This window comes from Erinaceus europaeus, chromosome 10, assembly GCF_950295315.1.
Source record: "Erinaceus europaeus chromosome 10, mEriEur2.1, whole genome shotgun sequence".
Lineage (NCBI taxonomy): Eukaryota > Metazoa > Chordata > Mammalia > Eulipotyphla > Erinaceidae > Erinaceus > Erinaceus europaeus.
The window spans coordinates 92,576,501-92,598,004 of record NC_080171.1 but is presented as its reverse complement, the minus strand read 5'-3'; the positions used below and the strand labels follow the sequence as shown (position 1 = coordinate 92,598,004).

Genomic DNA, 21,504 nt, shown 5'->3' with positions numbered 1-21,504 from the left:
CAGTACGATTTTCCCATGGGAAATGTAGCAGAAAGCTGGAGTTTGGGGGATGCTTGTGCTTCTGCTCTTCCCTCAGCCTGGGACCCCTCCTTTGTGACTTCACACACTACCTGTCCCCCTTCCAAGAATGACATTTTCTCATTTTTTCCTTCAATGCTGCTCTGCTATTCTCGGCCCACCCGGCTCCCCTCACCAGGTTTTTTGGGCGTGAGCCATCTGACCAGTGGGCTGCCTTTCTCCGCACTAGACTGCAAACTCCAGGCGGGCGGGAGTCCTTTCATTCAGTGTCCCCGACCGGAAGCTCGTTGCTCGGCAGATGGCAACGCTACCTGGTGCTCGCTAGAGGATTGTTGGAATAAATGCAACTCCCTGGAACTGACTCCCTTCGGCCCGGCCCGAGGGTGGTCGCGTCGCGTCCCTCCCTTCCCCTCCCGCCTCTGGTCCTCGCAGCCTCGCCGGGTCTCAGCGACCCCAGAGGGGCCTCTCCGTCTCCTCCCCGCCCCGTGGAGCCACCTGTACCCTGAGGGCGCCATTTTCTTCCCTCTAAAGTATGTGCCCCCAAAGTGTCAGCTTAAAGCCCCCTCCTGATATCTTCACTCCCTTTCCCTCATCCTCTAGCCTCTAGTTTTTCATTCCAGCGCGGCCCCTAAATAGCGACCCAGGACTGAGGAGAGTGAGGGGACCGACAGCACCAGCGTCGGACCACGCCCGGGTCTCGGACTGAGCGTCAAGCGCCGCTAAGCTGCTGGCTCGAGTGGGGCGGGCTGACGGGGCCTGGGGGCGTGTCCTCCTGGGTCCTGATCAGCGATTGGTCTATCCGCGGGGAGGGGGCGGACCCGCAGGCTGGGTCTCCCGCTGCAGGTTTCCTCCAGACAGTCCCGGCTTCTGCGGCTCCGGCTTCAAGACCCCAGCCTGAGAGCGGCGACTTGGTCTCCGGCGGCATGGCTGAGAAGCGGAACACAGGGGACGCTCAAGCCCGGCGGCTCCCCGACTCCTTCAAGGGTGAGCCCCGCGAGCCCCGGGGGGGTCCGCCGTCGCCCCCCCCTACTCCGCCCCTGAGAAACGAGCCCAAACCCGAGGATCCAGCCCCATCGCCTCTGCTCCTTGGCTGCCCGGGCTCCCCTCGCACACTGCTGGGCAGGGGGGACAGGTCTAGGGATGTCGGGGTGCAGCGTGCACAAGCCCCGTGCTCAGTACTCAGGGCAACGCGCCAGCAGCCGAACACTTAATGGCTCTGAGCCATTAACGAAGAAGCCTGGAGCAATCTAGTGGTTGCCACATGCCAGGCCCTGTGCCAGGTCTCCCCGCTCATTATCTCGTGCCCTGCACGCGAGCCATAAAATCCTAAGTAACTTGTGATCAACCAGTGGTGGAGCCAGGAGTCCACTCTGCACCCCAGACGCAGCACCCTGTGTCTTCACCGGACTTCCCTTTCCTTCCGGACCCATGGACCCACCCCATCCATCCGTGGTCACCTCCACTCAGCCTTCCCTTACTCTCAAATCGCTTCCTCCCCTTTTCATGTTAAAAATAAAAGTCTACCTCTTGAGAACTTGCCCTACCTCCTCGTTGGCCAGTTGGGGTATTCTTTACAAATCGATTTTCAGTCTCATTTCCTGCCTCTTCCACTCTGCTCCCTGTGTTCAAGGGACGGACCTTCAGACTTTTGCTGCTCATTAGGCTCCAAATTACTCCTGCCCTTCACTCCTACCTTACCAGGGCCTTCCCAGTCTTTTCAATACTTATTTACATATTTTATTATTTTTTTTAATCTGATAGAGACAAATTGAGAGGGAAGTGGGGATAGGGAACTAAGGAGAAAGATCTGCAGCACTGCTTCACCATTTATGAATCTTCCCCTTTGCAGGTGGTGACCCTGGGCTTAAACCTGGGTCCTTGAGCATGGTAATGTGGGCATTCAACCCAGTCTTGAAGGCAGAAATTGAGTGGCTTGATCGTGTTCCCTTGTGAAGGAACCAGTACCCCCTAGAGAACTGTAATCTTCAACCTTTATTGGCTAACTCCTTGGGGGTGGGGGTGGGGTGCTAGGGGAATCCAATAAAGAGAGGGATTAACCTCTCAGGAGTACTGGTACCCTCCCAGGGGGCTCTTAGTGATCCATAGGAATTATTCCCAAGGATGGGATCTCAGATAGGATGTACTGAAAGAAATTTAGGGGCCTAGGTGGGTTTTTCCAGCTCCCCACAAAGAACAGTACAAAGAAGTAACGCATTTTGATTGTCCATACAGTTTAAATACTATGACCCTTGCCCAGCCATCTTATCTTTAGTTCCTTCCAAATAGTATCAAAAGAATTATAGAAATCCTTATTCCTTGCTTTTCTCTACTAAGCATCTTGGAGCGTTATCCTCCCAAGTAAGGGATATAAAAGAATTGATTACAATGTCCCCCCACCCAAAAAAAAATTGAGTGCTAATTAAAAAAAATTTTTTTTTAGTCTTAAATATTTTACCCTCATTATTTTATTGAATCCTCACAACAGAGGTACTATTCTTTCCCTACTTTATACTTGAAGAAACGGTAACTCAGATTAAATGGTCTAAAAGTGACATGGTTTATAACTCACTCATCCTTTTTGGATCTGTATTCTCCCCCCACCCCTCAGAGTCTTTTACTTTGGTGCAATACACCAACTAATGGAGCCATATTTTTTGTTGGTTTGTTTGCTTGTTTTTAGGCATTTGCTTGTTTTATTTTAAATTTTTTATTTATAAAAAGGAAACCTTGACTACCATAGGATAAGAGGGGTACAACTGCACACAATTCCCAACACCAGAACTCTGTATCCCACTCCCTCCCCTGATAGCTTTCCTATTCTTTAACCCTCTATGGAGCCATATTTTAAGTCGAACTTGAGTATCAGGAGTACTGACACTAAGGAGACCACAGGACTGTAAATTTGGTGAAATTACTGTGAGAAATCTGATTGTAATTGTTCATCATGATCTCAGATGACTTTTCACTTCAAAGGTCTTTCTGGATCCTACACTTTTTTTTTTGGAAGATAAAAATCTTTAAAGTCTGGGGATGTGGCACAGCAAGTAGAGCACAGAATTTATAACTAGAATATTTTAAGAATTGAATAAAAACTATGTGCCATCTCCTCATAAGATTATACCCGTGAACAAAATTTTGCTTGGCCAATATCACTTTTTTATTTATTGTTTATTTTATATTTATTTTGCCACCAGAGTTATCACTGGGACTCAGTGCCTACACAGTGACTCCTCTACTCCCTGCACCTTTCTTTCTCTTTCTTTCTTTCTTTCTTTCTTTCTTTCTTTCTTTCTTTCTTTCTTTCTTCCTTTCTTTCTTTCTGAGGTTGAGAATTAGAGGGGAAGAGAAAAGGAGGTGCACTGCTCCACTACTTTTGCAGCTACTCCTCTGCAGTTGGGGGCTAGAGGATTTGAACTAGGGTCCTATTAACATAGTAACATGTGTGCTTTACCCCATGTACCAAGTACTTGTAAGTGCTTTCTAAGCATTGTGTATTTACAGTCCTTAAACAACTCTACACAGAATGCCATTATTTATCACTTCACAGCCAGGAAACAGACTCAGGGTAGAAATAGCAACACAGCTATGTGTGATTCAGAGACAGATTTCAAACTTGGGCTATCTGATTTTCTTTTCTTTTTAAAAAAAAAACTTTTTTTAAATCTTTATTTACTTATTGGATAGAGACTGTCAGAAATCGAGAGGGAAGGGGTGATAGAGAGGTAGAGAGAAAGAGAGACACCTACAGCACTGTTTCACCATTTGCAAAGCTTTCCTCCGTATGTAGGTGTGGACTGGAGATACAAACCTGGGTCCTTGAGCCTTATAATATGTGCACTCAACCAAGTGTGATACCATCTAGCCCTGATTATCTGATTATCTAGATCAGTTATCAGGTTGTCTAGATCAGTTTCCCTATCTTAGTGCTACCTTCAAGGTGACCATTAAAATGGGGGACCTTGTGAAACTTGTGTTTCACTGAAGTTGAGAGACAGTAAAAGAAAGCCCAGAGGAAGCTAACTTCAATCAAAACCTCTTGGATAACTCCAGAAATTTTCTTTTGAGGCCAATAGTAGAATATAACTGTCTTTTCATATTTTTGTTGGTAATCAGTCCTAAGAACATAAATCTAACCAAAACCTAGGATAAGACTAGTTTTTCTTTTATAGCCAGTGCATTCACTTCCTAATGAAGTAGCACAGGTAGATTGCAAAAAATTTTTTAAATGTATCATTATAATTAAGAATCATGTCAACAGAATAAATCCCTTTGGGAGTATGCCTGAAAATAAGCAGAATCAAGGGACTGATTTGTTTATTTCAGTTGTTATAGCTGACTGGGCTGGGAAGAACTTTGTAACTTCTTTAATAATAAATCTCAGTTAAACCAGCAGCCATAAACCAACTCAAATTAACAGCAAAATCTGCAAAATTTGGCATTTATATATTTAGTTTTATGGTTATGTAGGTTCTTGGCTCTACCTGATGATGATAAAGCTTTTACACTGTAGAGTGCAAATTCACGAAGCTTTATTTACTTATTTAGTTTTTCAAGAAAGTATTGTTCACCCCTTGCTATTGGTCGTACTGGTGGTTGAACTTGGAACCTCTTGCATGCAAGTTCTCTGCACAACTGCTGTGCGACTTCCCATCCCTGTTCAAGTTTGAAAAAAAAAATGTTAATATTGATAAAGTGAAAGATAATGAATTTAAAAACTTTCTGGTTTTTTGCCACCAGGGTTTTATTGCTAGGGTTTGGTGCCAGCTTGACAACTCTACCATTCCTGGTGGCCATTTTTATTCCCTTTCTAATAGGGACAGAAATAGAAAAGGAGAGAGATACCTGCAGCACTGTTCCACCATTCATGAAGGTTTTTTTCCCTGCAAGTGGAAGCCAGAGCCTTAAACCCAGGTCCTTATACATGGTAATGTGTGCACTCTACTGGGCGAACCATCACTTGACCAAAAATCTTTTTTTTTTTTTTTAAGAAGATGTGGGCAACTTTTCCCTGAAAAAATAATCACACATACAGAAAGGATTTCCCTTTCTCTAGTCTTGATTTTCTGTAATAGAGAATTAACACATACTTGTTCCTCCATTCTTTTTGAATCTCTGTCTGTCTATACTCTGGGACTGTTAAAGAAAACCTGAACTGTAACCATTTGGTCTCACATTTCAGTGGATTAGTCTTAAGGATACCACCAATACAACACCTGTCTTGAAGACAATTTTATACCAGTATCAAACAAAATTACACCAATCCTGTTGTCTGTTTTCCAGTTGTGAGTGTGTACTTATGAAATAAATTGGTATACTGGAGTGAAATGAGAGTAGGATTTAGAATTTAAAGCTCTGAATTCTGATCTCTACCATTATTTAGTATGTGGGTCACCTTGGGCATGTCTTAACCTCCAGAGGCAACTGCTTATCTATATACTTGGGTATAGTCTTTATATGGTATTTATCTCCCATGATTTTGAGTATCACACAACATTGTTTTCCTTTGTTATCACTGGGGTTTCACTGCTCCAGGCTGTTTTTTTTTTTCTAGATATAAAAAAGAGATACAGAGGGAGAGAGGGAAAGATATCATAGTGCCCAAATTAACCCAGGGCAGTGGGGCATTGGTTTCAAACCTGGGTTGAGCCCATGGTAGACCAGGTAAGCTATACCATGAGTCCATTAGATGAGTAGATTTATGTGAATGTATTTTCAGAAGACTAGAATGTAAATTATTTTATTTAGTGAGGGAATTGGAAAGTTAAAACATGGGAAAGATAGAATAATGGTTATGCAAGCAGACTTTCATACCCAAGGCTCTGAGGTTCCAAGTTCAATGCTACATACCACCATAGACCAGAGCTGAATAGTGCTCTGGTAAAAAAAAAAAAAGATAATATTAATAAAAATAAGAAAATAAATAAATTAAACCCCACCTATAAGGGGAAAAGTTTCGTGATGGTGACTCAGTGCTGCAGATATCTCTCATGTTCTCTCCATCTCTATCTTTCCCTCTTTTTCAAGTTTCTCCCTGTTCTTTTGTCAAAGAAAATAAAAATTTAAAAAGTAGCAGTTACCAAAAGGCCTTACGAAGTTGTAGACATAAAATTTTATGAAAAAAATTTAGTCTTAAGGAAGAGGTCAGCATAATACCCCCTTGGAGAGTGTGCTGTTTTACTATGTGCACAGTCCAGGTTCAAGCCCATTCCCTACCACACTGACGGAGAACTATAAATAACAAAAATCTTTAAAGTCTTAAGAAAATTTAAAAGTCTGATATACCCCCACACACACACACACACATATATTATCTGTTTCTCCTCCAGAGATTGAGTCCCTAAACAGATTGTTAGTCTTGGTCTTTTCTCTGTGGTGTGAAGGTCTCAGAAGGCAATTCACTTAACAGAAAGTTTATTCCTACAAACTATATAAGTAATGATCTCAAAGTACAATAATAATTATAATAGTGGCAACTATTTATTAAACATTTCCTAAATTTCAACTGTTGTACCTATTTTTCTCATTTAACCTTTAATGACCAGTGTACTAAATGAATACTGTTCTTAGACTTTATTTTATAATAATAAAAATATAATATTAAAATTGACCGAATCACCAAAACCCCAAGCTTGTATCACTTGACAAGCTATTTGGGCTTTAACTGAAAAATTGGGAAACTTATCACCTGATTTCCTTATACTTAGGGTTTTTCAGTTAAAAGTTACTCTCCAATGTCTTTTACAAAAAAAACTCAAGATATTTTTAAGATCGTTCACATGAAAAAGCTGGCGGGAGGGGAGAGGAGAAGAAAAACCTGACCTATGAAGATTTTTGTTCTGTTCCAGTATAACTCAGGCATAGTCTAAACTTAATTAACTTACTGTCATTACAAAATTACATTTTTCGTCAAATTTTCTGAACAGAACTTTTTATCTTTCCATGAGTTACATTCAGCTCAGCATCATGCCATCCAGAATCCTTTATCTTCATGGGTAGAAAATGTCTGACTTAAAAGGAGAGTAGATCTGAGGAAAGCAGTGTGTCAGCTGTTTTGGGACAGAGTATTCTTCTGAACTATATTCTCAGATCCTGCCTGCTGACATGTGGTTTCAGTTTATGTAACATGCAGTTGTTTCTTCCCCCTAAAGAAGTGCAGTCATTCAACAAATATTCAAGAAATGCTTTTTGAGTACCTGTTCTAAACTGACCTTCCATATCAGCTCATTTAATCTTCACAGTAACCTTCTAAGGAAGCACAATAGTAAGATACTTTAAAATTTGTTTATTTATCCATTAGTGATAAAGAGAGTGAGGAGAGAAAGAGAACCAGAGAATCACTTGGGCGCATGCAGTGCAGGGGAATCAAACTCAGGACGTCCTGTCATGCTTATAGGTCCGGCATTCTCATCACTGTGTCACCTCCCAGGTCAAGGAACTTTTATCAATATTATGTAGCTAATAACTGGCAGAGCCAGCTCTGAAGCCATTGTGCCATACTGCTTTAATAAGACTAAAATCTCATGAAGTTGACAGACTTTGAGTAAAATACCTACAAGTGTGATACCAGCAAGTGTGATGACTATTTAGAGAGGGTGAGGGTAGGAGATGGCGGGCTCTTTAAAACTGTGGTGTTCAGCGGTAGCTGGGAGGTAGGAGGTTAAGCACATATGGTGCAGATCCAGGTTCGAGCTTCCAGTTGCCCATCTTCAGGGGGGTCGCTTCACAGGCAGTGAAGCAAGTCTGCAGGTGTCTAACTTTCTCTCCTCCTCTCTGTCTTCCCCTCCTCTCTCAATTTCTCTGTCCTATTCAGCAACAACAACAGCTATAACAACCACAACAAGGGTAACAAAATGGGAAAAATAGCCTCTAGGATTCCTAGTGCTAGCACCAAACCCAAGCCATAACCCTGGAGGCAAAAAAAAAAAAAAAGGAAAAAACTGTGCTGTTCAAAATTTAAGTTACTGGTGATACATTTGCCTGTTTTGTTTTTTTTTAATTTTTTATTTATAAAAAGGAAACATTGACAAAACCATAGGATAAGAATGGTACAACTTCACACAATTCCCACCACCAGACATCCATATCCCATCCCCTCTGGGAGTATGGACCCAGGATCATTGTGGGATGCAGAAGGTTGAAGGTCTGGCTTCTATAATTGCTTTCCCACTGAACATTTTAACTCATGTTTTATGGCTAGAAGCATAATGTAGGAAAGCTTCAGAAAATTCTCAAGATAAATGGAGAATAAACTTTATATTTGATTTTTTTTTTCTGAGCTAAGTGAAGAACTCCCTTTTTTCAGTTTTTTTGGAAATCTCTCTCAAAATTATAATTCTATTTTCCTCAACACCTTGTTGTGATAAACAACATTTTTAAGTTTTGTGATCGAAATCACATAATAATTCATCAGTGTGAGTGCTTCTCATCCTGGTATGTATAATTATCAATGGTTTATAATAGAAAAACTTAAGTTTTTCCATGTTAAGTTTCTTGACTTGTTACCATCTGGCCTGCAACTCTCTAGCTCAGAGGATAATTTCTTCCCTAGAGGTTTAAGGATAAGGGCATTCGAAGAACTGTAAGTCACACCTAATTAAAACAGTAATTTGAAAGACGAACTATAGTGTACCTTTGATTACTTTCAGTGCCTCTGCCCAGATGAACTGCAAGTTATTTTCTATTTTTCTTCAACATTTGAGACTCTTCTAGGTGTTAACCTCTGCTACCCTCTCCTCTAACTGTTTTCATTTTTTCTTCCTAGAATTCTGCCTTCATTTATTTATCTTGATCATTTTCTCAAAAAAAAAATCTGAAAAGATCGATTGTAAATTTTGGTTATTTGAGGCTGTATTCACATATTTTTCTGCCCATTTGCCTGTTTCCAACTTAAACTTTTACTTAGCAAATCTTATTATCTTTTTAATTCTTCATTTGAGAGAGAGAGGAGGAGGAGGAGGAGGAGGAAATGGAACATTGCTCAGCTATGTTATATGGTGGTGCCAGGGATTGGACCTGGGCTTCAAGTATACAAGTCAGGTGCTCTAACACCTACCTCCTTCACCCTATTTACCAGACCTTATAAAGACCTTTTTTAAAAAAAGGAAAGAGAAACGGGGGGGGGGGGGGGTATCTTGAGAAAGAAGATCAAGTGTACTATTTAATTTATGATGTCTCCCTCCTCAAACCCATAACTGTATGACTTAGAACAGGAAAGAAAAGTTTGCAAATCCTGATGGGATTTTTGAGAATATAGTATCTAAAAAGAACACTTGTATATTGAATAGATACACTTTTTAAATAATATTTTTAATTTTTTGTATTTATTTATTTTCCCTTTTGTTGCCCTTGTTGTTTTTTTATGTTGTTAGATACACTTTTAAGAAACTTTTAAATACTGCCAACATTTTTTCTTTCTTTTTTAAAAATTATATTTATTTATTGGATAGAGACAGCCAGAAATTGGGGCGGGGGGCAGAGATAGAGAGGGAGAAAGACAGAGAGACACATGCAGCACTGCTTCACTACTCATGAAGCTTTCCCTCTGCAGGTGGGGACTGGGGGCTCGAACCTGGGTCCTTGTGCACTGTGTGCCACCACCTGGCCCCATACCTTTCATTTAAAAAAATATTTATTTATTCCCTTTTGTTGCCCTTGTTGTTTTATTGTTGTAGTTGTTATTGATGTCATTGTTGGATAGGACAGAGAGAAGCCGAGAGAGGGGAACTGAGAGGGGGAGAGAAAGATAGACACCTGCATTCCTGCTTCACCGCTTGTGAAGCTACTCCTCTGCAGGAGGGGAGCCTGGGCTCCAATCCGGATCCTTATGCCAGTCCTTGCGCTTCGAGCCACGTGCGCTTAACTCATTGCGCTAACGCCAAACTCCCCAAACCTTTCATTTTTATCTGCTGTTACTAATCCCTTTAAATTCACAATTAGAACCAGCTAGCATTATTTCCTACCTAACGTCCCCAACCAAACAATTCTCCTTGGCATTGGCAATTTCCAAGTGTTTTACCTGCCTGCCAAGAGAGGGGAAGGAAGTGGTGATTCTTTAAATGCTGCTAGTTAGATATTTCATTGATTCCTTAATTTGTTCTCTCTCTCTTTCCTTTTTTCTTCTCCCCTCCCCCCCCCCCTGGGTTATTGCTGGGGCTCCTTGCCAGTACTACAAATCCACTGCTCCTGGAGGCCATTTTTCCCTTTTGTTGCCCATGTTGTTTATCATTGCTGTAGTTATTATTATTGTTGTTGCTATCGTTGTTGTTGGATAGGACAGAGAAATTGAGAGATGAGTGGAAGATGGGGAGAGAAAGACACCTGCAGACCTGAAGCAAGCCCCCAGCAGGTGGAGAGCTGGGGACTCGACCCAGATCCCTATGTCACTGTGCTTAGTGCCATATGCGCTTAACCCGCTGCGCTACTGGCTCCCTCTTTCCTTTTATATATAGTAATGCATATAACTCCAAGTCAGATTTTAGATATTATGTAAGGTGTGTTTCTATGTTTCTGGTCTTTCTCTGAAGAGGGATTCTTTTTTTTTTTTATTCCCTTTCGTTGCCCTTGTTGTTTTACTGTTGTAGTTATTATTAATGTCGTTGTTGTCGATAGGACAGAGAGAAATGGAGAGAGGAGGGGAAGACAGAGAGGGGGAGAGAAAGACAGACATGAAGACCTGTTTTACCGCCTGTGAAGTGACTCCCCTGCAGGTGGGGAGCAGGGCTCGAGCCAGGATCCTTACTCCGGTCCTTGCGCTTCACGCCACGTGCGCTTAACCCGCTGTGCTAACTCCCGACTCCCCCTGAAGAGGAATTCTTTTTTTTTTTTTTTCTTTATTTTATTTTATTTTTATTTTTATTTATTTATCAACATTAATGAAAGAGAGAAAGAGGACAGAGAACCAGAGCCTCCACTCCCTACCTGCAAGGGGGATGCTTCAGAAACAGTGAAGCAGGGCTGCAGGTATATATCTTTCTCTTTCCTTCTTTTTTTTTTTTCTTCCTTTTTTTTTTTTTAGTTTTTTTTTTTATTTAAGAAAGGATTAATTAACAAAACCATAGGGTAGGAGGGGTAAAACTCCACACAATTCCCACCAGCCAATCTCCATATACCACCCCCTCCCCCGATAGCTTTCCCATTCTCTATCCCTCTGGGAGCATGGACCCAGGGTCATTGTGGGTTGCAGAAGGTAGAAGGTCTGGCTTCTGTAATTGCTTCCCCGCTGAACATGGGCGTTGACTGATCGGTCCATACTCCCAGTCTGCCTCTCTCTTTCCCTAGTAGGGTGTGTCTCTGGGGAAGCTGAGCTCCAGGACATATTGGTGGGGTCTTCAATCCAGGGAAGTCTGGCCGGCATCCTGATGACATCTGGAACCTGGTGACTGAAAAGAGAGTTAACATACAAAGCCAAACAAATTGTTGAGCAATCATGGACCCAAAGCTTGGAAAAGTGGAGAGGAAGTATTAGGGAGGTACTCACTGCAAACTCTAGTGTACTTCTGCTTTCTTACTTTGGTGCCATACTCCAAACTCAGTCAATTTCTGCTTTGCGTTTCTACTTCTTTTTTTTTTTACATGCATAACATTCCCCAGATTCCCATTTAACAATACAACCCCCACTATTTCATTCATCATTTTTCATGGACCTTTATTCTCCCCACCCACCCACCCACCCACCCCAGAGTCTTTTATTTTAGTGTAATACTCCAATTCCATTTCAGGTTCGACTTGTGTTTTCTTTTCTAATCTTGTTTTTCAACTTCGGCCTGAGAGTGAGATCATCCCGTATTCATCCTTCTGTTCCTGACTTATTTCACTCAACATGATTTTTTCAAGGTCCATCCAAGATCGGCTGAAAACGGTGAAGTCACCATTTTTTACAGCTGAGTAGTATTCCATTGTGTATATATACCACAACTTGCTCAGCCACTCATCTGTTGTTGGACACTTGGGTTGCTTCCAGGTTTTGGCTATTACAAATTGTGCTGCCAAGAACATATGTGTACACAGATCTTTTTGGATGGATGTGTTGGGTTCCTTAGGATATATCCCCAGGAGAGGAATTGCAGGGTCATAGGGTAGGTTCATTTCTAGCCCTGAAGAGGAATTCTAATAACACTTGAACTTTGGAATAAAGTCCCAATGATAAATGCAATTTAATGTTCCACATGATTTCTAGTAGTGCCAAATTCAACAAACCATAAAATAATCAGCTGATATGGAATTAGTAACATATAGTGGTCTGAAATGATACCCATGTTGTCCTGCAGAGACTATTTTGCTCCTTCTCCAGAAGTTAGCTAAACAAATATTACTATATACAATCTGTTAGGTTTGTTTTGAAACTTGTATCATGATTTTGCTTTCTTTTCTTTTGTCTCTTCTCAGATAATGATCTTTATTTGTAACTTTGGAACTCCAGATGGAATGCTCTGCATTTACTCTTACATGTTTTTGTAAACATTAGGAATAATGTAGTTAAGGGGTTGCCTGGAGTCGACATGTAGTAGGCATTCAGTGACTGGTATCATTATTAGTAGTACTATATCTCCTAAAGACATTTAAAAAGTATGCTTTTTTTCCCTTCAGTTAAATAGTTTACAAAATGGGGATATATGAAAACTGCTAAAATTGTGTCCAGTGCAACAGAGTTTCTGATTGAGAAAGTTGGGTATAACCTAAACAGTCATTAAAGGGATCAATGGAATGCTGTACAACTTTTAAAAATAAAGAATATGGCCGGGCCAGACAGTAGCACATCAGGTTAAGCGCACATACTGTGAAGCACAAGGACCAACTCAAGTATCTTGATTGGAGCCCCTGGCTCCCCACCTGCAAAAGGGTCGCTTTGCAAGCAGTAAGCCAGGTCTGCAGGTGTCTATCTTTCTCTCCCCCTCTGTCTTCCCCTCGTCTCTCAGTTTCTCTCTGTCCTGTCCAACAATAACAACAACAATGGGAAAACAATGGCTGCCAGGATCAGTGGATTCATAGTGCAGGCACTAAGCACCAGAGATAACCCTGAAGGCAAAAAAAAAAAATGGAAACAGTGTGATAGCTTTTCTGGGAGGGGCCTGTTTACCATGCACATGACCCATATTTGAGCCTGGCCCATAACACACTCGGGGAAATTATAGTACAGTAGTGTCTTTCCCTCTCTCCCTCTATCTCATTATTTCTGTCTGAAAAAGTTGCCCCAGAGAAGTGAAGCCCTGGTAACGGCAAAAAAGAAAATGAATGGGAGTCTGGCGGTAGCGCAGCGATTAAGTGCACGTGGTGCAAAGCCCAAGGACCAGTTAGGATCCCGGTTAAAGCCCCCAGCTCCCCAGCTGCAGAGAAGTCGCTTCACAGGCGGTGAAGCAGGTCTCCAGGTGTCTGTCTCTCTTCCCCTCTCTGTCTTCCCCTCCACTCTCCATTTCTCTCTGTCCTATCTAACAATGACAACATCAATAACAACAACAACAACAAAAACAAGGGCAACAAAGGGGAAAATAAATAAATATAATAAAATAAAAATCTACTTCACCACTCATGAAGCTTTCCCCTATAGCTTGGGACAAGGGGCTTGAACCTGGGTCCTTGCACACTGTAATGTGAGTGCTTAACCAGGTGCGCCACCACCTAGCCTCCATATTCATTTTATTTTTTAAAAAAAACTTTTATTTTATTAATTTGAAGAAGATGAATTTCTTGAAATTTGGGGAACTGGATTTCCCCTTTTGCTGGTAAATGGCAGATGACCAAAGATTCATTTAAACCTGTAGTTTAAGCTTTACCTGGCTAAGGATTGTTCTATGTACTCTTTCAGGCAATAGTTAGTGGGAAAGATCTTTAATATTAAGATGATATAGTATGATATTATGCTGTTTGCCCACTGTTTACAATGACTGTTTCAAGTTGAGCATTTAAAATGTGAAACCAAGGCCAGTTTTCAGAATAGTCACGAAATTTCTTGTTTTTCTTGATTAGTGACCCCCCCAATACGTTCCTGGGGTTTCCAGAAACACAATGGGCTAATAGAAACTGAGTACAAAACAAAACTGAATTGGACTTCCTGGCTTATATCCACATATAGTTATTCAGTGATTTAATGATTTAATTAATAATTGAGCTTCTTGAGAGCCTTTGAATATCCAAGTGTTGCCTGGCAGGGAAAAAAATCAAAGAAGTGAAAAATTAAGTAGCTTAAGAGCCTTATAAAGAAAAAGATAAAATACTAGCAACTCCCATTTTTTTTTCTATGAAGATTTGAACTCTTGGATAAAATGGAAGGATTACAGAAACCTTATCTCTTGTTTATTGAGTATTACTTCAACCCTACATAGGTCAGTCTAATCTTACTACAAGTGAGGTAAAAAGTAAAGGCCAAAGAGGCAAAGATCACACAACTAAATCATAACACTTTAAATGGAAAATTATGACTTCGAACTCTCAGGAAATCTCAATATAAGAGAGACAAATGTACAAGAAAGGGGCTGGGTGGTGGCACGTATCACCATGCACAAGGGTATGAGCCACCACCACTCCCCATATGCAGGGAGGATGCCTCATGAGCAGTGAAGTAGATCTGTAGGTGTATCTCTTTCTCCATCTACTTTTCCCTCTCAGTTTCTCTCTGTCCTGTCAAATGAAAATAAAATGGAAAGAAAAAAGAAGAAAAGAAAAAGAAATACACAAGAAACTAAAATATTAAGCAAAATCTAAGCCCCTCTCTGGGTCACTGCCTCCTCAGCACTTTCCAAAAGTAATCCAATATCCTCCTTGCCCCTGCAGAAGGTGAGGTGAGGCCAGTGAGAAAGGGAGATCCCTCCAGACTGGTAGGTGGCAATTACAATAACCAGGGGGATTTGTATGAGTCTCCCTCTTGGGTTGCTGCAAGAGCAATTTTTTTTTCATTTTATTGGGGTGGAGGGTTAATGGTTTAAAGTACAGTTGACACATGGGTACAGTTTCTCATCTCCCCATGATAGGTATCTGCAAAATACCCTCACCCCCAACTTTTCCACCATCATGCACCAGGACCCCAAAAGCACCTCCTTAGCATCCTTCCCGAGTCCTTTGCTTTCACGCAGTACTTCAAACCCAATCCAAGTTTCACCTTGCAGTTAACTTTTCTGCCCTTGTTTTAAGTTCCACCTGTGCGTGAGAACATCTAGTATTCACCCTTCTTCTTGACTTAGCTCACTTAACATGATTAAGCAGAATGAGGTTTTGTTTTGTTGTTGTTTTTTTTTTGCCACGCCCTCACCCCATATCTCAGTTTTTTTTGTGTTTTGTTTATTTTCCTTTTTGTTGCCCTTGTTGTAGTTATTGTTGTTGTCGTTGTTAGGACAGAGAGAAATGGAGAGAGGAGGGGAAGACACAAGGGGGAGAGAAAGACAGACACTTGCACACCTGCTTCACCGCTTGTGAAGCGACTCCCCTGCAGGTGGGGAGCCAGGGGCTCAAACCAGGATCGTTTGGCAGGTTCTTGCGCTTCGTACCACGTGCGCTTAACCCGCTGCATTACTATCCGGCTCCCATATCTCAGTTTTTTTAAAGGAACTTTAGCTGTGTGTCACACAGGCAATAGTGTGATAGTCTCACCAACACAGTATATACTAGATATGCATTTTCTAATTACTATATCCTTGGAGCAGCTTCTAAGAACCAAAAAGTGAGGGATCACACAATACAAAGAAAGGGTGAGAAGCCATCCATTTTCCATATCCAACTCATGTGTCAAACATGCAGTCATGGTCTCTTGATCTCCTTCCCTAGTGGTGCCATCAGAGGTTTAAAAAGTGCCACCAATGAGTCAGGCGGTAGCGCATCGGGTTAAGTGCATGTGGCTCAAGAACAAGGACCCACGTAAGACTCCCAGTTCGCCCCTGGCTCCCCACGTAGGGGAGTCGTTTTATAGGCGGTGAAGCAGGTCTGCAGGTGTCTATCTTTCTCTACCCCTCTCTGTCTTCCCCTCCTCTCTCCATTTCTCTCTGTCCTACAACGAATACATCAATAACAACAACAATAATAACTACAACAATAAAACAAGGGCAACAAAAGGAAATAAATAAATATTTTTTTAAAAAAGTGCCATCAAGATTCAGAGGAAGATGGCAGATGACCTCATCATTGTGCCCTAGAACCTCACCTCTCTAGAGCCCTACACTACTAGGGAAAGATAGAAACAGGCTGGGGTTATGGATCAACCTTTCAACACCCATGTCCATTTGAGAAGCAATTACAGAAGCCAGACCTTCCAACTTCTGCACCCCCAAAAGAATGCTTGTCTGTACCCCCAGAGGGGGAGAAATGTTAGGGAAATATGACCAGAGGACTTTGAACTCCAATTCCATCAAGACCTGGAGAAAAGAGGGGGAAAAAAGGACATCCAGAGGTAGCAATAGGTGTGAACTTAGAAAGGAAAAGAAGGCAGGACCTTTTGGGTATATAGACATAATAGTCAGCCTATATCTGTTAGCTTAGGAGAACTACTGCGGTTTCCAGTGGAGGGAATGGGGACATAAAACTCTGGTGGTGGGAATGGTGTGGAAGTTTACCCCTGTTAACTCATAATTTTGTGAATCAATATTGAATTAATAATAATTTTTTTTAAAAATTCAGAGGCAGGGAAAAAACACATTTAGCTAGAAAGCTTAGTTAGGTGTACTCTATTTTATACACACTTTTGTGCAGAATATTATACTAGACATTGGGGATATAAATGTGAATAAGAAACATACCAATCTTCAGACAGATTATATGGTTTTTGGTAATCAGCTATGTACTTTGCCTAAAATATGGGAGAGTTGGGGCAATATTTTAGAAAGCACCAAATGTTGTCCAGTAAGAATTTGTGGCCAATTTGTTCCTTATTTGGAATCCACTTCACTGAAAACCTAGATCTAAGCGTGGCAAAAAGCCCCAAAACTATCTGGAATTAAGTGGACTAGCTGGAATTAAGTGGACTTCCTCTGTAGGAATATCAGATTTCATTCTTGGAGCTCCTACCCTCTTTCACAGTTTGATAAATTGTTCCAAACATGAAAACAACTTTAAAAAATTATTTACTTATGGGAGTTGGGCAGTAGCGCAGCGGGTTAAGCGCACGTGGCACAAAGCACAAGGACTGGCATAAGGCTCTCCACCTGCAAGGGGAGTCGCTTCACAGGCAGTGAAACAGATCTGCAAGTGTCTATCTTTCTCTCCCTCTCTCTGTCTTCCCCTCCTCTCTCCATTTCTCTCTGTCCTATCCAAGGACAGCAACAACAACAACAATAATAATAACCACAACAATGATGAAACAACAAGGGCAACAAAAGGGGAAAAAATGGTCTCCAGGAGCAGTGGATTCGTGGTGCAGGCACCGAGCCCTGACAATAACCCTGGAGGCAAAAAAAAAAAAGAATTTATTTACTTACTTGTTTTTAATAAGAGAAACCGGAACACCACACTGGCATAACGAATGTTGGAGATGGAACTGGAAATTCATACATGTACATCCTCTGCTCTACATACTGAGCTACTTCTGCCTGGTGGCTGAGAGGATTTTTTTTTTTTAATTCAGAGGCAAAGAATGAAAACGTAAATTGATTTAGAACACAGGCTTTGGAGTAAGATGGCCTATATTTGAATTGCAGGCCCTCCATTACGTGACCTTGGGATCGCTTTGTTGCTTCAGTTATGTCCTTTGCAATATGAAATAAAAAATGCTCCACTTGTAAATGCTTTGTCAGGATGAAAAGAGATGCATGTCTAAAGTAATTTAATGCAGTACCTAGAGTATAGTACTTCAAGTAAAAATGACTGTTACGATTAGCATCTGTTACTGTATCTGTTAGTCTCCACCGTAAGCAAAACTGTGGCCTTCCTTTGGACATTTGCTGAGTGGCTATGTCTCCATCCCCAAGAAATACAGCCTAGAGACTTCCAGGATTACCAACCACAATAAGTGAGACACCGTGAATGTTGGAGTGGTGTTTTGGTCTCCTCCCATGCCTCCTCCCTCTTTTTCTTCTTCCTCTTCTCCTTCTTCTCCTACTTCTTCCTCATCTTAGCTTTCTCCTCCTCCTTCTTCCTTTTTCTCCCTCATTCTCTTTGCCTCACCCATTAAAAATAAAATAAAAATTGGACCAGAAGATTACCCGGTGGCAGAGTACACACATACCTTGCGTGTGTGAGAAGCTGCGTTCAATCCCCAGCACCATGTTAAAAACAAAACACACATGCAAAAAACTGTTTTATATTACAGAAATGTGTGAGGACAAGTACCGAGATGTTCATTTCAGCATTGTTAATAGTCATAAGAAATCTGAAGTAGCCTGTTTAATGACTAGAAAGTGTATACTAGATTATAGTGCACACACCCATGAAATAAAACTCATATGTATAATTTTTAAAAAGAGTTAATACTCATTATTGAGTTAATACTCATTATTGTATGGTTTTCATCGTTAATTGTTATGTCATCACCTTAAATGTCCTTTTTCATACTTTCCATTCTTTTTCATTACTATTCTCTTTTTTTAAATTTATCTTTATTTTTGGGCTAGAGACAGGCAGAAATTGAGAAATTGAGACAGAGAGACAGAGAAACACCTGCAGCCCTGCTTCACCTTTTGTGAAGCTTTCCCCCTGCAGGTGGGGACTGGGGGCTTGAACCTGGATCCTTGTGCACTGTAACGTATGCTCAACCAGGTGCGCCACCACCCAGCCCCTCATTACTATTTTCTTTAACTATAAATCCTGCAAGAAGCCCCTCTTACCAACCACCATAATCATTTACCCAACCCCCTCTCCACTTTCATCTTCATGCAACTGTAAGCCAACCCTATTCTGTTTATAAAACACTTTAGCCAGGTGCTCTTTATGATAATTACTTATCTTGTTTACTAAACTTCAGACTTCCTGGTAGCTAGGATGGGATCTTATTCACCTTATCACCTCAATGCCAACCACAAGGTATAATAAATATATGCTGGAAGAGAGGGTTTAGCATAATGGTTATGCAAAAATACTTTTATGCTTGAGGTTCCAAAGTCCCAGGTTCAATCCTCTGTACCACTATAAGCCCGAGTTGAGCAATGCACTGGTGTCTCTCTCTCTCTTTCTCTCTTGCTGTATTTTCCTCTCTGCATTGCCTTCTTCTCATTAAACTAAAAGAAATATGTATGTATTTTAATATTTATTTATTCCCTTTTGTTGCCCTGTTGTTTTATTGCTGTAGTTATTATTGTTGTTATTGATGTCATCATTGTTGGATAGGACAGAGAGAAATGGAGAGAGGAGGGGAAGACAGAGAGGGGGAGAGAAAGACAGACAGCTGCTTCACCACCTGTGAAGCAATTCCCCTGCAGGTGGTGAGCCCAAACCGGGATCCTTATGCCGGTTCCTTGCGCTTAACCTGAGGCGCTACCGCCTAACTCCCAACAAATGTATTTTTAAAGGTTGTTACAAAAATAAATATTAGATCCATATCATCATTTGTTGCATAAAATTAAAAATAAAATACTTGTGTTATCATAATAAATAGATTAGGCCAAGTAGCAGTTATAAGCCAGGGTTGATATGTGGACTAGATGAAAGAGTTCATGTGAAAACAGCTAGTACTATGACAGGCATGGGTGTTCAGTGAATAGTATGGATCAAAGTTGCCATGATTGTACTACTACTAATAAGAACTTTATTTATTAGGGGTTAAGGTGGTGGTGCACCAGGTTGAGTGTACATATTACTTTACTTATTTATTTACTTACTTTGTTTTCACAGATAGCCCGAGTACAGGCCTTGGGCCTTGTGGATGGATTTTGGTGGCCGCCTCATTCCTGTTCACAATTATAACTTTCCCAATATCAGTATGGATGTGCATAAAGGTAACATGTCATTTGTATCAGTAAAATGGTCAGCTCCTACTTAAGCCTACTGTGTTAGTATATATGTTTATGATACCATAGTCACCATAGTCAGCCTGTTATAATGAAATCTTTAAGCTTCTTTTCTACCATTATCCAGTCAGTTCTTCCTATGGGTTAAAATAAGACCCACCATCTAAACTTTCAGGAGCCAAAGACATGGATGGATTGGTCCTGTGAGAACATGTTCCCCAAAGTCAGGACTCAGTGATTTGACTGCTGGTTCTATTGTTCACTGTGTAACCTTTGCATTATTTCCTGACATGTAAAATGAAAGGAAGTAAAACACCAAGGTCACAGTGTTCTTGTGAGGATTAAATGAATCGATGTATTTTAATATCCTACAATGTCTTAAAAATATCAGTGCTGGGAGTTGGGCTGTAGCGCAGCGGGTTAAGTGCAGGTGGTGCAAAGCACAAGGACCTGCATAAGGATCCCGGTTCGAGCCCTGGCTCCCCACCTGCAGGGGAGTCGCTTCACAGGTGGTGAAGCAGGTCTTTCTCTCTCCCTCTCTGTCTTCCCCTCCTCTCTCCATTTCTCTCTGTCCTATCCAACAACAACAACATCAATAACAACTACAGTAATAAACAACAAGGGCAACAAAAGGGAATAAATAAATTTTATATATATATATATATATCAGTTGTATTTTCTAAATTTATTAGTACTTTGATAAATGACCATCATTTACTTATCCATAAAAAATATATTCAAAGAGCTTTCATATTATTATGTTATTATATTATATATTACTATACATTATTATAAATTATGGTGATGATTTGAAGAACTAGGAGACCACCTTTAAGGAATTTTTTTCAATATTAATAGTACACGAGTAATTGAACATTGATGTCAACAGTTGAAAGAGGACACAGATTTACATCTATGTACTGTTCTATGCTTTTCAGTATTTATATAGTGATTATATATGGATTTCATAATCAGTACAAAAAAGAGTAAATACAATAGCTGGTGGGAATAATTAGACACTGAATATGTTACTGATATATACATTATCTGAATTACAGAGGAACTCAATATTTATGTTATCAGAAAAGTTAATAATGCATTTTTACATAGAAAAACAGAAAAATTCGCTGTGACTATTCTGACAACTCAATATACATGCATATATTTATGTGTATCTATTTATATAAATATTTATACTTCTCACAGTGAATTATTTGTTTTGAATCTAGATCATAAAAGAATATGAAAGAGCCATCATCTTTAGATTGGGTCGCATTTTACAAGGAGGAGCCAAAGGACCTGGTCAGTACTAGGATTTTGAATTATTTTCCTACCGACTGAAATTCTTCTACTTATTGATGAGAATCTCTTCTCTGTTGACTGAGAAAAGGGTTTATGTAGCAGAAGTTGTATCACAATAGGAGTGGTACTAGTCAGTCTTGCTTTTCTTGCCCTTCCCATCCCATATGAACAGATAAAGTTATTTTAGGCTGGGGGTTGGGTGATAGCACAGCGGGTTATGCGCACATGGCGCAAAGCACAAGGATTGTCATAAGGATCCGGGTTGGAGTCCCCTGCTCCCCACCTGAAGGAAGGTCGCTTCGCAGGCAGTTAAACAGGTCTTCAG

General features: G+C 40.8%; 1 protein-coding gene across 1 annotated transcript in view; it reads left to right on the top strand.

The window, feature by feature from the left end:
• The first annotated feature begins 842 nt into the window (after window positions 1-842).
• The window catches only part of STOM (stomatin), a 37,459-nt gene continuing 16,797 nt past the window's right edge, over window positions 843-21,504 (top strand). The window contains exons 1-3 of the mRNA XM_007539929.3: window positions 843-1,002; window positions 19,762-19,865; window positions 21,107-21,179. Coding sequence (XP_007539991.2) covers window positions 942-1,002; window positions 19,762-19,865; window positions 21,107-21,179 — 238 coding nt within the window. The 5' untranslated portion in view covers window positions 843-941. The remainder of the gene's footprint in view (window positions 1,003-19,761; window positions 19,866-21,106; window positions 21,180-21,504) is intronic.